Source organism: Acanthaster planci, linkage group LG18 (assembly GCF_054643075.1).
Source record: "Acanthaster planci isolate LZ-2023a linkage group LG18, COTS_SCS, whole genome shotgun sequence".
Lineage (NCBI taxonomy): Eukaryota > Metazoa > Echinodermata > Asteroidea > Valvatida > Acanthasteridae > Acanthaster > Acanthaster planci.
The window spans coordinates 8,886,136-8,899,502 of NC_141794.1; the positions used below are offsets into that span (position 1 = coordinate 8,886,136).

General features: G+C 39.0%; 2 protein-coding genes across 4 annotated transcripts in view; both read right to left on the reverse strand.

Annotated features, from left to right (window-relative positions):
- LOC110988177 (speract receptor-like) overlaps window positions 1–4,732 on the reverse strand; it is a 45,434-nt gene extending 40,702 nt beyond the window's left edge. Inside the window, exons 1-3 of the mRNA XM_022251470.2 lie at window positions 4,367–4,732; window positions 1,756–1,925; window positions 497–619 (exon numbers count right to left, since the gene is read on the reverse strand). Of these exons, the coding sequence (XP_022107162.2) occupies window positions 497–619; window positions 1,756–1,925; window positions 4,367–4,559 (486 nt within the window). The 5' untranslated portion in view covers window positions 4,560–4,732. The remainder of the gene's footprint in view (window positions 1–496; window positions 620–1,755; window positions 1,926–4,366) is intronic.
- A 1,622-nt stretch (window positions 4,733–6,354) lies between these two features.
- The window catches only part of LOC110988167 (D-aspartate oxidase-like), a 44,639-nt gene continuing 37,626 nt past the window's right edge, over window positions 6,355–13,367 (reverse strand). For all 3 annotated transcript variants that reach the window (XM_022251445.2, XM_022251447.2, XM_022251446.2), the window contains 3 exons: window positions 9,692–9,809; window positions 9,043–9,141; window positions 6,355–7,546 (listed from right to left, as the gene is read on the reverse strand). In XM_022251445.2, the coding sequence (XP_022107137.2) occupies window positions 7,418–7,546; window positions 9,043–9,141; window positions 9,692–9,809 (346 nt within the window). In that variant the 3' untranslated portion in view covers window positions 6,355–7,417. The remainder of the gene's footprint in view (window positions 7,547–9,042; window positions 9,142–9,691; window positions 9,810–13,367) is intronic.

Here is a 13,367-nt window from a genome sequence, read left to right on the forward strand (position 1 = left end):
ATGTTATTTTTACAAACACCTTTTCTGTTTGGCACTCTCCCTTTTTTTTAAACTTCGAATGTCAATAGTTGAACCGACAGGCATGACTTCAGCTGTCAAAACTACAGAGACAACAGCACTTTACAAATTTTTTTTTGCATGTTTTCGCGCCAGAACTTAATGTATATGCAAACTCAAAAAACTTATGTCGCTACATAAATATTTCGTCGTTTTCAGTCAGGACGTGCTGTACGAAATGGTAAGAGACTTATAGTGACTTGTACAACTAGAATCAGGCATGGAAGCATTTTGCACGCTCCAACCTTATGATTTTTTTTTTTTTTGGTAACCGAGACGTAGAGCACACCTCTCTTTCACCCCCAATTATCATAACTTAAACACAAGTACTGAGAATTTGAAATAACCATTTTTAGCCGAAAATTAAAACGAAGTTTCCAGTTTAAAACAGAATCATTCAGTTCTCTTCTGTAAGCAATAAAAAGCTAACAAATCTGACCTGATCCCAGTTGAACATCTGCATGGTAATGACCAACGCATCGGCAACACGCGTGCTCGGTGGAAGGGTCCGCACGTAGGTTGGATAGAGTAGCTTGTCGGAAACAGCTGCTTCGTCGCATCCCTGCAGAGTGAAAATCCTGTCTGTACTCTCAACATTGAATAGGATAGTATGCTCCCCATAAGAGCAGTGAATAAAAATGTTGATTATGAAAATGACGGTATAGAACAAGACAGTCAGCTACCAGAAAGTTTTTATCTTAACAATGAAGTGTAATTCTTCAAGTTTATCCACCTTGAGCAAAAGCACCCTTATTTGGTTGAAAAAAAGCCATGATGGTCAAGAGTGTTCGTTTTGTTGCTGGCGACGTGCACACAACGCGTACATTTCATAGTCGCTTATGAACCGGCAAAGTGAAGTTCCTACCAAAGGAGCCTCCGTGGCTAGGAAAATCATCGCGCCTTCTATTAGTCCAGCTCGGGGTCCATGCATTTGAAGAATTACACTTACCAAGAAGCTAGATGCCACACTCAATGACACAATGAGACTGGTCACTGGCTGCCTACGCCCAACTCCGGTGAAATACCTCCCAGTCCTCGCTGGAATTGCCCCACTACTTCACCAGGAATACCACATGACATGGGTGCGCTGGTGTAAAAGGCCTTGTACGACAATCCTCTACATGCTCGCATTGCCCGAGCTTAAACCCTCGATCGCCAACGGCTTTGCTCCCGTAGGCCCTTCAGTCGTCAGGGAGCCATGCTCGCAGACTCCAGTTTTGACACCACAGAGCAATGGAGCCACGAATGGCAAGAGACGGTAAAACCTGCCCAACTAATTATTGCCCCAGCACTAAGACCCCTCCGAGGGGTAGGACTCCCCCGCAAAGAATTGGTTACCCTATAAACAGCCTTCGTTAGGGAGTTGGCCGTTTCGCCGGCAATCCCTTGGGTGTAGTATCTCCGACCTTCTGCATCTTGCCCATGCCCCTGAGCAGACCCTATAGATCACATTCTGTGCGGTTGCGCGGAACTCGGGCCACCTAGGGCAACCCAACTCAAGAGACTGTGGCTTGGCTGAGGCGGCTGCGTGACGTGGTGTAGTGGTGTGGGATCTCAAACACAAGACGAATTACACTTCATTCTTCAATTGTATACTCTTGAAAAGTTTGCCCTTCATAGTAGATAACCATTTTGTTAAACACATTCTTTGTCCAAAAGAATTCTGAATCTTTAAGATAGAAGACTGAATTCACTTACGTAGTCGAACAGTGGAAAGTTGACGGAACCGGCAAGTCGAGCTTCATAATCACAGGAGCAGCCGGGCCCTATGACGCCTACGAATCCACGCTTCCAGAAATCCGCGATGGCCTCCATACCCACGTTGATGTCGCACTGCGAATCCACCCATTCCCAAGTCAGTGTGTGCCCTAACAAATCCAACGTTTATACGAGTTGGTTACTGACATTAGCTCGCCTTTGTTTTGCTAGCGTTCGACCATGGAGGAGTCTATTCCTTCCTCCATGGTTCGACACAACTAATTTAAGCTCTTAGACACGTACAGGCCTACATGATTGATATGTCATAGACGACTTCAGATATAGATAGCATGTCACACAATGGAGATTAATTTTGAATTTGGAGCTGAATTAACTTTGATTTTTTTAAAAAAATTCCGCTGTTTAAATATAAATATGTTTTTCTTTTATTTCACAATTCTGCCAAAACAAAATCTCAGCTTTGATTGGCTAAATTTCTGATTTTTTTTTAGCATGAAGTGTTTGTGGCCCATGGAACGATTATAGTATTAGTAACACTGCTGCGATTGTTGTACTTTAATTTTCTAATGCAGTCGAACCACCTGGTCCCCCTCCATGGAGCTCTGTCGACGCCGTACGATTAGATGAGATGGAATTTCGTTCTCGTTTTAACAAAATGATGCATGGCTTACATTTGGAAGTTTTATTATCAAAAAAGATATCTAACATTAGTATAAACTGTTAATACAATTATATTAGAGAACTTCTTCAAAAATAAAATGCCAAATTGACACGAATTTAACATTTTTCTCCGTTCATGTCTTCCATTGAAAAACACTCTTGGTGTAAGAAATGAAGATTATCGAAGCCGTAAAAGTACATTTCGGACTGATACTTGTATACAGACTCAGGGAGTGGAATTGACCATGACCAACAAGTAGGCCTATATACACGAGCAATTCTTACTTTTAGGATCCTGCTCTTATAGGCAAAGTTGGTAAGAATTTCACATTGTCTAGCAACACGTTCCTCAATATCACTCCTGAATCCTCAAGTTATAAAGAAGAATATACTACTGCGCTGATAAACACCTTGTAAGAAATTTTTAAAAAGTGGTTGAAAAAAGGTAGGATCTTACAATGAAGGATTACTTAAGGGTCATTTAACGTGAAAACGAGACATGTGTCCAAGGTCAAAAAATCATTTTTTTTTCATACTTTGTGGGATGAAAGGACTTGGAATGTAAAAAATAGACTTTTCAAATCCATACGTAGCCTGTTACCACTGAAACAGCTCATTTTTGTTTGGGGCATTTTAGGCCACCTTACATGTAGGGCTTTGAAAAACTGTTTTTTTAGTTTTTAAAAGTCCACTTACAACCACAATGCAAAAATATTTCACAAGTCTGCTTTTATCGCTTTAAAGTGTCATCCTTGCCTCTGCTCGAGACAAGTGTCACCCTTGTGTTCTTTTAACAGCTTGCATTGAAGTGTGTTTGTAGAACTTGCAAAATAGACATTTTTACCCTATTTTTGCACCTCAAAACGTCAACTTGTCAGGGGTCTCAGAATATTTTCCTTTTGGTTGTGATTAGGGCCAACACTGGTCTTTTCATATGTGGTGAGAAAATTTTAGGCAATTGTATTCTGCTGTGACAGTATTGACTAAAATATGGTCATTTTTCATAAAACAGGAAATTGCATTTTGGGGGATTTTCCTCAGTTTGAGTCAATAATACAGAAAGAAAGGTACGTTTTGTGATTCTGGCACTGTTTTTATGTATGTTGAGTAATGAATACATAATAAAATCTATTATCCCAGTGAGCCCTAGCCCATGATTTGCCTCATTGAGTTGTTGGGTTGCTGTTATCCGCATAACTGTTGTACTGGTACATGTGTGACTCCCGTTGCAAGTAGACACCTAGTGCAAGTGCTCAATTTGCAACTTGCCCCATGTACAGTCGCCTTCCCACTGTCTCTTGGTCACCTGAATGCCACCCAATTTTCAAAATTGTTATCCTCCATCAAAGAAGAAACTCAACAATTTGCACAAATCTGTTGGGGAAAAGGTTCAAGTAGTCAGAAAACATTTCATATCTCACTGGCTAAAACACCATGTTTGCCCTTTTGTCGGCAGTTTCCACATTTTTAGGCAACGCTTCATCGGAGTTGCATTGGTGGAAATAAAAAACAATATTTGTAAAAAAACCCAGTTTTTCATACCCCCCAGTCGACCTAAAGAGTCCAAAACGCAAAATGAGCTGTTTCTGTGGCAACAGGCTACGCATGGATTTAAAAAGTCTATATTCTTTACTTGCGTACCACGTCCTTTCATCCTACAAAGTTTGAAAAAAGTTGATTTTTTTACCGTGCACATGTCTGGTAGTTAAGTGAAATGACTTCTAAGTGCTATATGTCGGGCTTATGTGTGCCCTACCCCCCCCCTCGAGTCCGCTACAGTCAACCCCCGTCTTAAGCAAAACCTCTGTCTGTAATGTGATACTAAGTATCACACTTAGTACCACATTCACCTAGGCCAATTTTCGGGATCAAACAATCTTAGAAAAATAAAAATCATTATTCCCTACTAGGCTATTGTTTGACAACGTACCAGGTAAGATGCTTGGACTGTTGTTAATGTCCTCAACTGCTAGTGGGAAGGCGCCAGCGATGGGATCTCCAATGGCCTGGATATTACCATTCTGTGGGTCCGTGAAAGGTACAAGAAGGGCGATCTTGAAGTCTGTTCCGTGTGATACCCATGCACTGGCTACCAGAATGATAGCCAGAAGCAAACGCCTCATTATCAGGTATGGAAGGACTAATCAGCAACTCCGCAAACCCTTAAGCCTACGCTGTGGCGGACGACACTGCTCCAAACATTTCTCCAAGTCCTCAGATGGACTGGAGTCCTCGACAAGCCGACCCCCTTTGACACGTTAGTTTCAATGCCAAGGAACGCTTAACGTGTCTATAGATTGTTGTTGAATAGAACAATAGAACAAGCCTTGTGATCGCGCAAAACCAATTGCGCGTCAAAACTATCCGCTCTGAACGGAAACAAGAGAGGGCGTATTTTCACTTCTAGGCATTGGACACGCGTACGCTTACGCATGGTAGAGAGGTTTAGTTGCACTTTCTACGTGAACGCAAAAAAAGTACAAGTGTAGACTCTTGCTGACGTCATTGCTTTGTTTGTATTGTCTCTCACGTACGGGTAGTTCGCACGGACGTCCATGAGGCGTGATACATGGGCATGGCAATTTTACGGAAGGTTTAAAATAATGTATTGAACATTCGCTGAAATGAAATTGACATTTTTTGAAAGTGCAAAGGTTATGCAACAGGGATTTTTTCATGCTTGGTTTAAAATGACCGATTACACTTCTTTTGAGAGATTTACCAGATGTGATTGATTATTTGTTCTTTTATTCGAGCGTTCATTGGAAGATGTACATTTTATGCGGGACACGCATCTAAACATTCAAACAGGCACTTTGACGCGTGCGCGATGAAAAAAATGTTGCGTTCACGTTTCCATAATACGTGCATATAAACCACACGCATTATATTTCTATGATGCTCCTGAGTATGGCCTGTCTTATTGTGAAAACCCCGTGGGATCACAAAATATTAATGAGCTCGCGCGCAGAAATACAAGCATTTGGTGGAATGCACCACTGATCTCTATGATAAAATCATTATATTTCTATAAATCTCGAATTTAGGACTGATAATCTCCAGTTCAGGGTATTTCTTTCACAAAAAGCCCGAAATTGCGGACCTATTTTGGATAGAGGCGGGCGGTTACATTCAGAAATGAGCGTTTAGTTTTATTGCTACTTTGGGGGTATCTTCGTTCAAAGGCGAATAAAAAACTTTTTCGTGGCTAACTCCCTTATAATTGAAACGAAAAGTGATCTTCTGGCATTAATCTTGAATTTCCAGTGAAAGAAACGGAGGCCAACCTCTTCAAGAGAGTCAACAGGCGGCGCTATTTCGGTCCGATTTTGCACTGTTTTGTATGGTCGCGTATTTGGTGTAGTGCAACCGTATGCGTTTATGTGCATATGTCTGTGATTTGGAAAACGTGGACAGCTTTGGATAACTGTATGTCGAGGGTTTGCGGGCTTTTGCGCATGCGTATTTTATAACACAGCGGTGTAATAGCATGTCGTATAAATCAATCTTGGACATTAATAGCACCATTAAACGTCATAGCTCAAAAATTATTTCACAAAGATGTTCAAGGGATGGAACAAAAAGAAGGGGTGTATGTTTGAATTTCGATAGATAAGGCCTATATTGCAGACACATTAGTGACAAAAACTAGTCCGAATATCTGTTGGGTTGTTTTCTATTTGTAGTATTTCTGAAAATTCAGATCAGTATGGATTAAAGTACCAGGTACTTCGCAAATAAAAATTTTATCGTAATTCAGTTGAATGAACTTACTCAGTAAATAAGTGCAATCTGAGTATTTAGGCTTCAAGTTTACAAATTGATGGAAAGAGCCAAGGACCTTTTAAATTATATTTTTGTATAAACTTATTTGCAAACAATTGAAAAAATACAGAAGCATGACAGTAAACAGAGGAATTTCATTGTTGAGTGTTGTTTTTATTTTTTCTTCCTTTTTAGAAGCGACAAAAACAAAGCCTTTATATCCGTTAGGTTAGCATGTGGATTGGGTTTTCAGTCCCTGCCTGATTCCGTGGATTTCCCTGGAATATTCATCCGGAGTTTCCTCCAAATTTAAAATCATTTGATTTCACTTATTGAAATCAAAGTGATTAAATTGGCCAACCCTGATACTGCATATTATTGAAATAAAAAATGCACAAGTTAAGGGTGAACTAAGAAATAAGACAGACATAAAATATGTAATAACCCAAGAATAGGATGATATGGCAATAAAGCAAAATGAGACAAAATCACAGTAAATAAAAATACGAAAGATTACCAACAAATTTTAACTGTTGCCGTAATATTTAGTTTTCTTCATAACTACTATTTCAGAAATTTTCAGTGTTTGTTTCTTTGATGAAAAGAAATAACACAGATTTAAAAATACCATTTGGGAAAACGAAGTAAAAAAAAACAGTCTCAGAAATAGAAATTCAAATTTTTCAAAGGAATCTTTAAGACAATGTTTAATGCTTTACATGGCCACAAAAACCTTTGCTAGTAACGTAAAATTCAGAAATGTGAATGTCTCTGGAACAAGGGTTAGTTGTGAATGAAGCCTTTATCAGTTTGCTTTGACCACAGCTAGCCAAAATAGGACTAAAAGACAAACAAGGTAACATTATCATATGCAATTACATTGCTGAATATGATGATTACAGTTTCCATCAAATTCTGAATGTACAATATAAGACAGCTAAACCTGTGTAAAGATACTGTATACATGGGCCTTCCCCATGTTAAGGGGGAAATTTGTTTGGTTAGGAAAATTGAAATTGTGGGGGGGGTTATCCTCATAACATTTTGAGTCCCCTTATCTGTGCTCACTACAAGTCATTTTGCCAAACTCTACATAGGATTCCTTTTCCTGTATTTTTGTGGGGTAAGTATTAACTACTGTAGGATTTATTTATGAGGAGTTATCAGGCATCAACAATTTTCCCTGATGAGGCCATACAGAGCCTGGTCGTGCTGGCTACAGTTTGGATGGTGATTGAAGTGGTTGTAGTTCTGTGATAGACTGCCTCACAAGTTCAGTGGCATCTAAAGCACAGCCCCAGTGCAATGTTATACCAGAGCCTCCATGACCGTAATTGTACACAACCTGGGGGAAAATAAGGGGTCAGTCATTTCAAACTATTACTGTTCCTCAAAGTTTATACACAATATTGAAGTGCAAAGGTTGCAGAGAAGTCTTTTTGGAAGCAGATTTGACAATTCACCATTTTACCAGTAAACTTATGGACTTTTGCAAATTTTTGTTGATTTTTAAATACTATGAGTTTGAGATGCATTTCATAATAATTAGCGACATTTCAGATGTATGTTTTAATATCGCTGCCTGTTGGGCAACTTATTTTGGCTCACTTGACCAATTTTGGGTTGCCCTAAGCAACCTGGCAAAGGCATATGTGTAACTATTTAATACTGGAGAGGCATGATACTTGGTATATATAAAAACCTGCTCAAAAAATCTGGATGTGTATTCCCAAACAAAATGTATCTAATGTGGACCTCAATACATGAAGTTATAAATGCAATAATGTTAATGTAAACACAACCACCACATTTTTATGAGGACTAAACCTGATGGTAATGCTTGTAAATGAAACACCAAAATGTGACCTGGCAATAATGATGGACTAAAAAGTCTGCAATGACTGTAATAAATGTTGTTTGATTTTTTTCTGTTGTATTTTATGTTGTTATGCCTTCTGAATGCTTGTACGTATGTTCAGTTGAATAACTGACAGATCGTGTATTTTGTAAAGTCATCTTAGTTTATGGTAACATTTGTAACATGTGGTGTCCTGAGCGGTTACGAGCATGCACACTGATGCTGCTCTATCATCGCCAAAAGTTTTAGTTTGCCCAGTTGCCCAATCAATTAAAAACCCATCTGTAAATTTAGAACGCCAAAGAAATTTGCAACTGTTGCAGATTTTCTCATCGTGATTGCAATCACGTCCTGTTCGTAACGCGTTACAAGTGTGCTTTGCGTACCGAGTCAAGCCTACACTTGCTGGTGTACATTCCAGTAAAATGACAGAAACACAGCCTCATAACCAGCAAGTATGGGCAACATGCACATGAAATGTTTCCTACAACAGGGAACAAGGATGAGGTCAGGACCTTTGTTGTGTCTTCATGTTGGTACAGCTGTTACAAGCGTGACTATCGAAATTTACGGTTTGCTATCCTAGATCTGAGTCAATCCACATCCATCATACAATATTTCTTCATTAGAAGCCCAGTGTAAGAACTTCCAGACACCATATTACCATTCTGTTCTGTTATTTGGCAAACTCTGTGCTTACAGACCGATTTTTGGACGGTGACATATGACAATGTACGAAAGTCACTTGGCGTCCTGTTTTTACAAAAACCATTTTCTCATCTAGATGTCACACATTTGTAACCAATATCGTGTACATATTTCACACTCTGGCCTTCCTCACAGCTTGAAATACACTGTACAGCCTTCCTTCATATTACACTCTCTACCGAGAAAGTCAGGAATTGTGAGCAGTTCTTCTCTCTAAATGAGTATAAGATTGTTGGATGTTACAAGATTTGCCCAAAAGGCCCTGTTTCTCTTACCTTCTTCATTTTGCCTGCAATCATCTTATCCTCCTTTTCAAGTCTGACGCTGGAGCGTCCAGGGCGTAAGCCTGCCCAAGTGCCTACTACTTCGGCACTCTGTAGAGAATTCAGGCAAAGCAAAGAAGTTCAACATGGAGAAACTGACCATCACATTTGGAGTTAACTGCTCCAACTGAGTGAATGTTAACAAGTTTCTTTGTATGGTTGCTTCTCATAAGGGGAGATATCAAAGTGACTTATCTATAAGAAGTATTTCAAGAAGCTTAGACCTGAATGGTATCTTATGTTGTGTATAAAGAGGTGCAACATGTAGTTTCCAGTACTGTGTGTTCATGGCATGTATCATTTCACTAGTCTTAAGTGGACAACCAATACACAACATTAGATAACTCAGCTCCTAGAGTGCCCAGTTTATCATCGCAGGTCTTGCTCTAATCAGTTTATTCTGTTCAATCCAAATTGGTAGTCAAATTTTTGAGGATAAGAACAGTGGTACAATGAAAAAGAATGCCACTGATTTTGTAAAAATGGAACTAACGAAATGGAAACAGCTGTTTCTAATCACTTTCATGTACATGTACATGTTCTAGAGTCCAGAGGGAGAAGGCAAAAAAAAACAGGAAACTACAGACCCATTTCTGCTTACCTTCAAGCTTGGTACAAGCTTGGTACACCTCTCAATGATACCTTTGGCATCTTCTGGGTCTGATTCTTCATTCCAGTCATTGACTTGGGCTGTCCCTCCACAGTGAATATACTCAGCACTTCAATAAAACCAAGTTCAACAGGGAAGGATTAGCAATGAATCTGTGAAGGCAATTATGCTTATTATGCTGCAAAGTTTCTGATAGTGTTAGACTTAGTTGATAATTGCCAAAGATACCATTGAACCATTCAAACTGAGACAAAGTGTGCCCACTAGATACGTAACGACAAAGAACCCACTGTCAGTCACTGATGACCCATCCCAATGCCTCAATTGCCTGTCAGTATGTATTATTACAACTGTACAATTATTCTGTCTTTGCACTTTGACAATTTGAATATGCCCCATTTTTGAACCTGGTTCTAAAAGGGTAAAATCTTGCATGCCATCTTACAGAACTGGTCCATCTGTCATATACGTGTTGTACATGAATGCAACAGAAAGACATATGTGGAGTTACATTATGCTTGTATTGTTCCTCTTGACAGGTTCAAATAGGAAAGTGAGAACAGATTCATGCAATCATGTTAAGTTAAACATAAATTTGGGTGCAGCTCTACATTAAATGCTGAAGAGAAGATGACCAGCTCTACTGAAGATGAAATATTAAACAAAACAAATCACACATAAAATAGTTGAACCAAGTGGAATTCAAAATCTTCGCATTTTCATGTACCTTTCAAATTTATTTCTACTGTTTGCTTTCCACAGGCTTATTTATTTAATGACAAGCCTTGAGGTAATGACGACCTCCAGAGATAAGCGCTTGTTTTTATTGTTTGATCCTAATACATGCGGTCAGTTTGCAATAGTCAGATATTAACCCTAACTCCCTAGGGTGTATGTAAAATCGTATTGAAATTGGAGGATTTGGGACTGTCAGGGTTAAAAATCCATATTAAATCACTGGATGACATCATCATGTCATTGCAATGGATATTTTAAATCAAAATGAACTTTACATCTGTGAAGTTTCAAATTAATGTGACCTTGCACAGTGTCAAAAATGACTAGTAACCCCCCCAAACAAAATTTAAAAATTAATAAATTACATCCAAATGGAGAACAGGTACAGCAACTTCCCAACAAATACTGTTATCAAGATGATCAGATGATCTCTTATATGCAAAACAAAAATTCACCAAAAAAACACCCCTGAAAGTCATATTTTCATGAGTCTCATTGCAAGAATTAAATATAAAGAAACCTCTACCCCAATGACAGATGTCATGCCCTCCTGTTTGGCAAGTACAGGTGTTTATTAAGTAACCTCACGGTACTTATTCCTTCTAAGGCTATGTGAAGGATGAACAAATTCAATTTTAAAGCTGTAGTTGAATTAAGTCTGGTTTTGCTCGACTTGTTGAGCATGAAAACAATCTCAAGCCATAAAATACCAAATTCACCTTCCAAAAAAGCTGCATAAGTAACATAAAACATGATAAAAATAAAGCTTGTCATTCTGTTAACCTCATACCAGGTTAGTTTTTGATTTGAACCCTGAGCCAGTTCTTTTTAGAATCATGCACTCATAAAAGAGATATCCTTGCATGGTGCTATCGCAAACCTGTACAAAGAAACTTTTTACCTTCACCATAAAAGGCTGATAGATTGTTATAAATAACTGTAATTGCCAAGGTAAAGGACCTTCAATTGAGATAAAGCACCATAATGTAGGCCTACACCAACTTCTTTTGTATAATACTCTTCACTGCATTCTAATCACAGCAGTTAAAATACTTTTAATGTTAAATTTTTGGTAACGAAGTGAAATTTTATACACCAAATTATGAATAATCATTCAAGATGAACAGAATGTTTTTAACCCTAACAGTCCTGAGGTGAAGGATTGAGGACTGTTAGGGTTAATGAAAAATTTAGATTAAACTCAGATTTTTGAGGTATTCCACTTACATAAGACCAGAAATTGCTCACCACTAATCAGGAAGTGTGCAGCTTTGTGATACATGTCTATCTAATTTTTGTTTTTTTTGGGGGGGAGATGATAATTTAATCCTGTTTTGCACTGACAACACAAAAAGTCTAAAATCAAATTTTACATCTCAACAATTAGACTTCAAGGTTTCACTGGACTCCAAATTTGTATTAAACCCATGAATTCAGCATTTTGGGTGTCATGTTCACTTTTGCACGGAATTGCCCAGAACCAAGGAAAAGAGTACCCATAATGGTCACATGTATCACAATCCACAAGGCAAGCCAAGTGATAATTGAATTATTTTCTTTAAACGAGTCATTTATGATTACATTGCAAATTTTCTCACCCCTGGCATCCAGGGGATGTCTGTACACCACAGTGCAAAGAGACATGCATCAGTAAATGTGGCATTATGATAAATGCTTCAATCATCATGACAATATTCCACCACAGTAATACGAAACTGAGTTTTGCAATGAATTAAGCAATTACGCATGTCACAAACAAAAATATAACACGTAATGGTCAGATACTAACACATGCATACAGTTTTGATCTGCAACAGATGTAGGTGCATGTAATTACATGAGGGTGTTCAGGCAAGAAATCATGCAGGTTATTGGCATGGTTTAAGTTAGTGACTAGTACAATGAAAGCAATACAAGCAAGCAGCCTTTGGACAAGAGTCCGCACACATGCATCTTGGTTTAAATTCTGTGCAATACCGGTTGGATTTGTGTTGGAATTGTGTTTTGGAAAGTGATAGTACACGGAATTGACTGTGATTGATGTCAAAGGAATTTCTAATAATTTAATTGGGCTGTATTACTTAACTTCTTGCTGCCGGGTGGTTTGAAAAATGTAGTGTACATAATCGGGACTTTTTCAAGATTTTCAGTTTTCAAAAATTCATCATTTACTTTAATGGATGTTTACACCCACCCAAATCACTGTCTGGTGGCCACTCTAGCCTGACAGACAAAATCTGCTGATGCCCAAGTACATGTATTTCAGCCAGACCTGCAGCCTTGTAAAAAGAGCCTAAATTGTGCGGTGTAATGTAACTTTCTTTTGTTCATGAACCTGGTACAGTGCACTGCTGACCTCTTTTCATTAGGGGCCAGATTAGCGTGCAGAAGTGCTGTGTGGCTCATCGCTGCGGTGGTGGAACCCTTTTGTCCTCGGTGGAAATACGCTCACTCTAAATGCCCCAAACCACGGTATATTGTTTTGAAACAATGCTGGATTATCTCCACTATTGAGCGTGAAAAAATGTTGGTTATGCCCAGCAGCCTGGTCTTTTGTTGCAATTTTGGTCTTTTGTTACAAGGCCCAGTTCCCTTTGTCCGATTTCGGAGACCCCGGCCATGCGTATAAACACACAGTGACCGAAACCAGAATCCCCAGCAGGAAGTGGTTAATATCATAGGTGTATGGAGGCAGCCAGTTCATATTTGAACACAGTGCACTGTGCCGGTTTCGGGAACAAAAGAATCTTATATATAACAGGTTTTGCCCTTACCCAACGTATATTAATAAGCACTGTATGCTCAGTGCTTGTCCGAGAGCTTGCGAAAAAAACCTCACAAGCTTACTCGGGTGGGACTCGAACCCACGACCTCCTTCTTACTAGTGCAGATGTCTTAACCACTCGACCACCGAGCTTGCCGGGGTCGG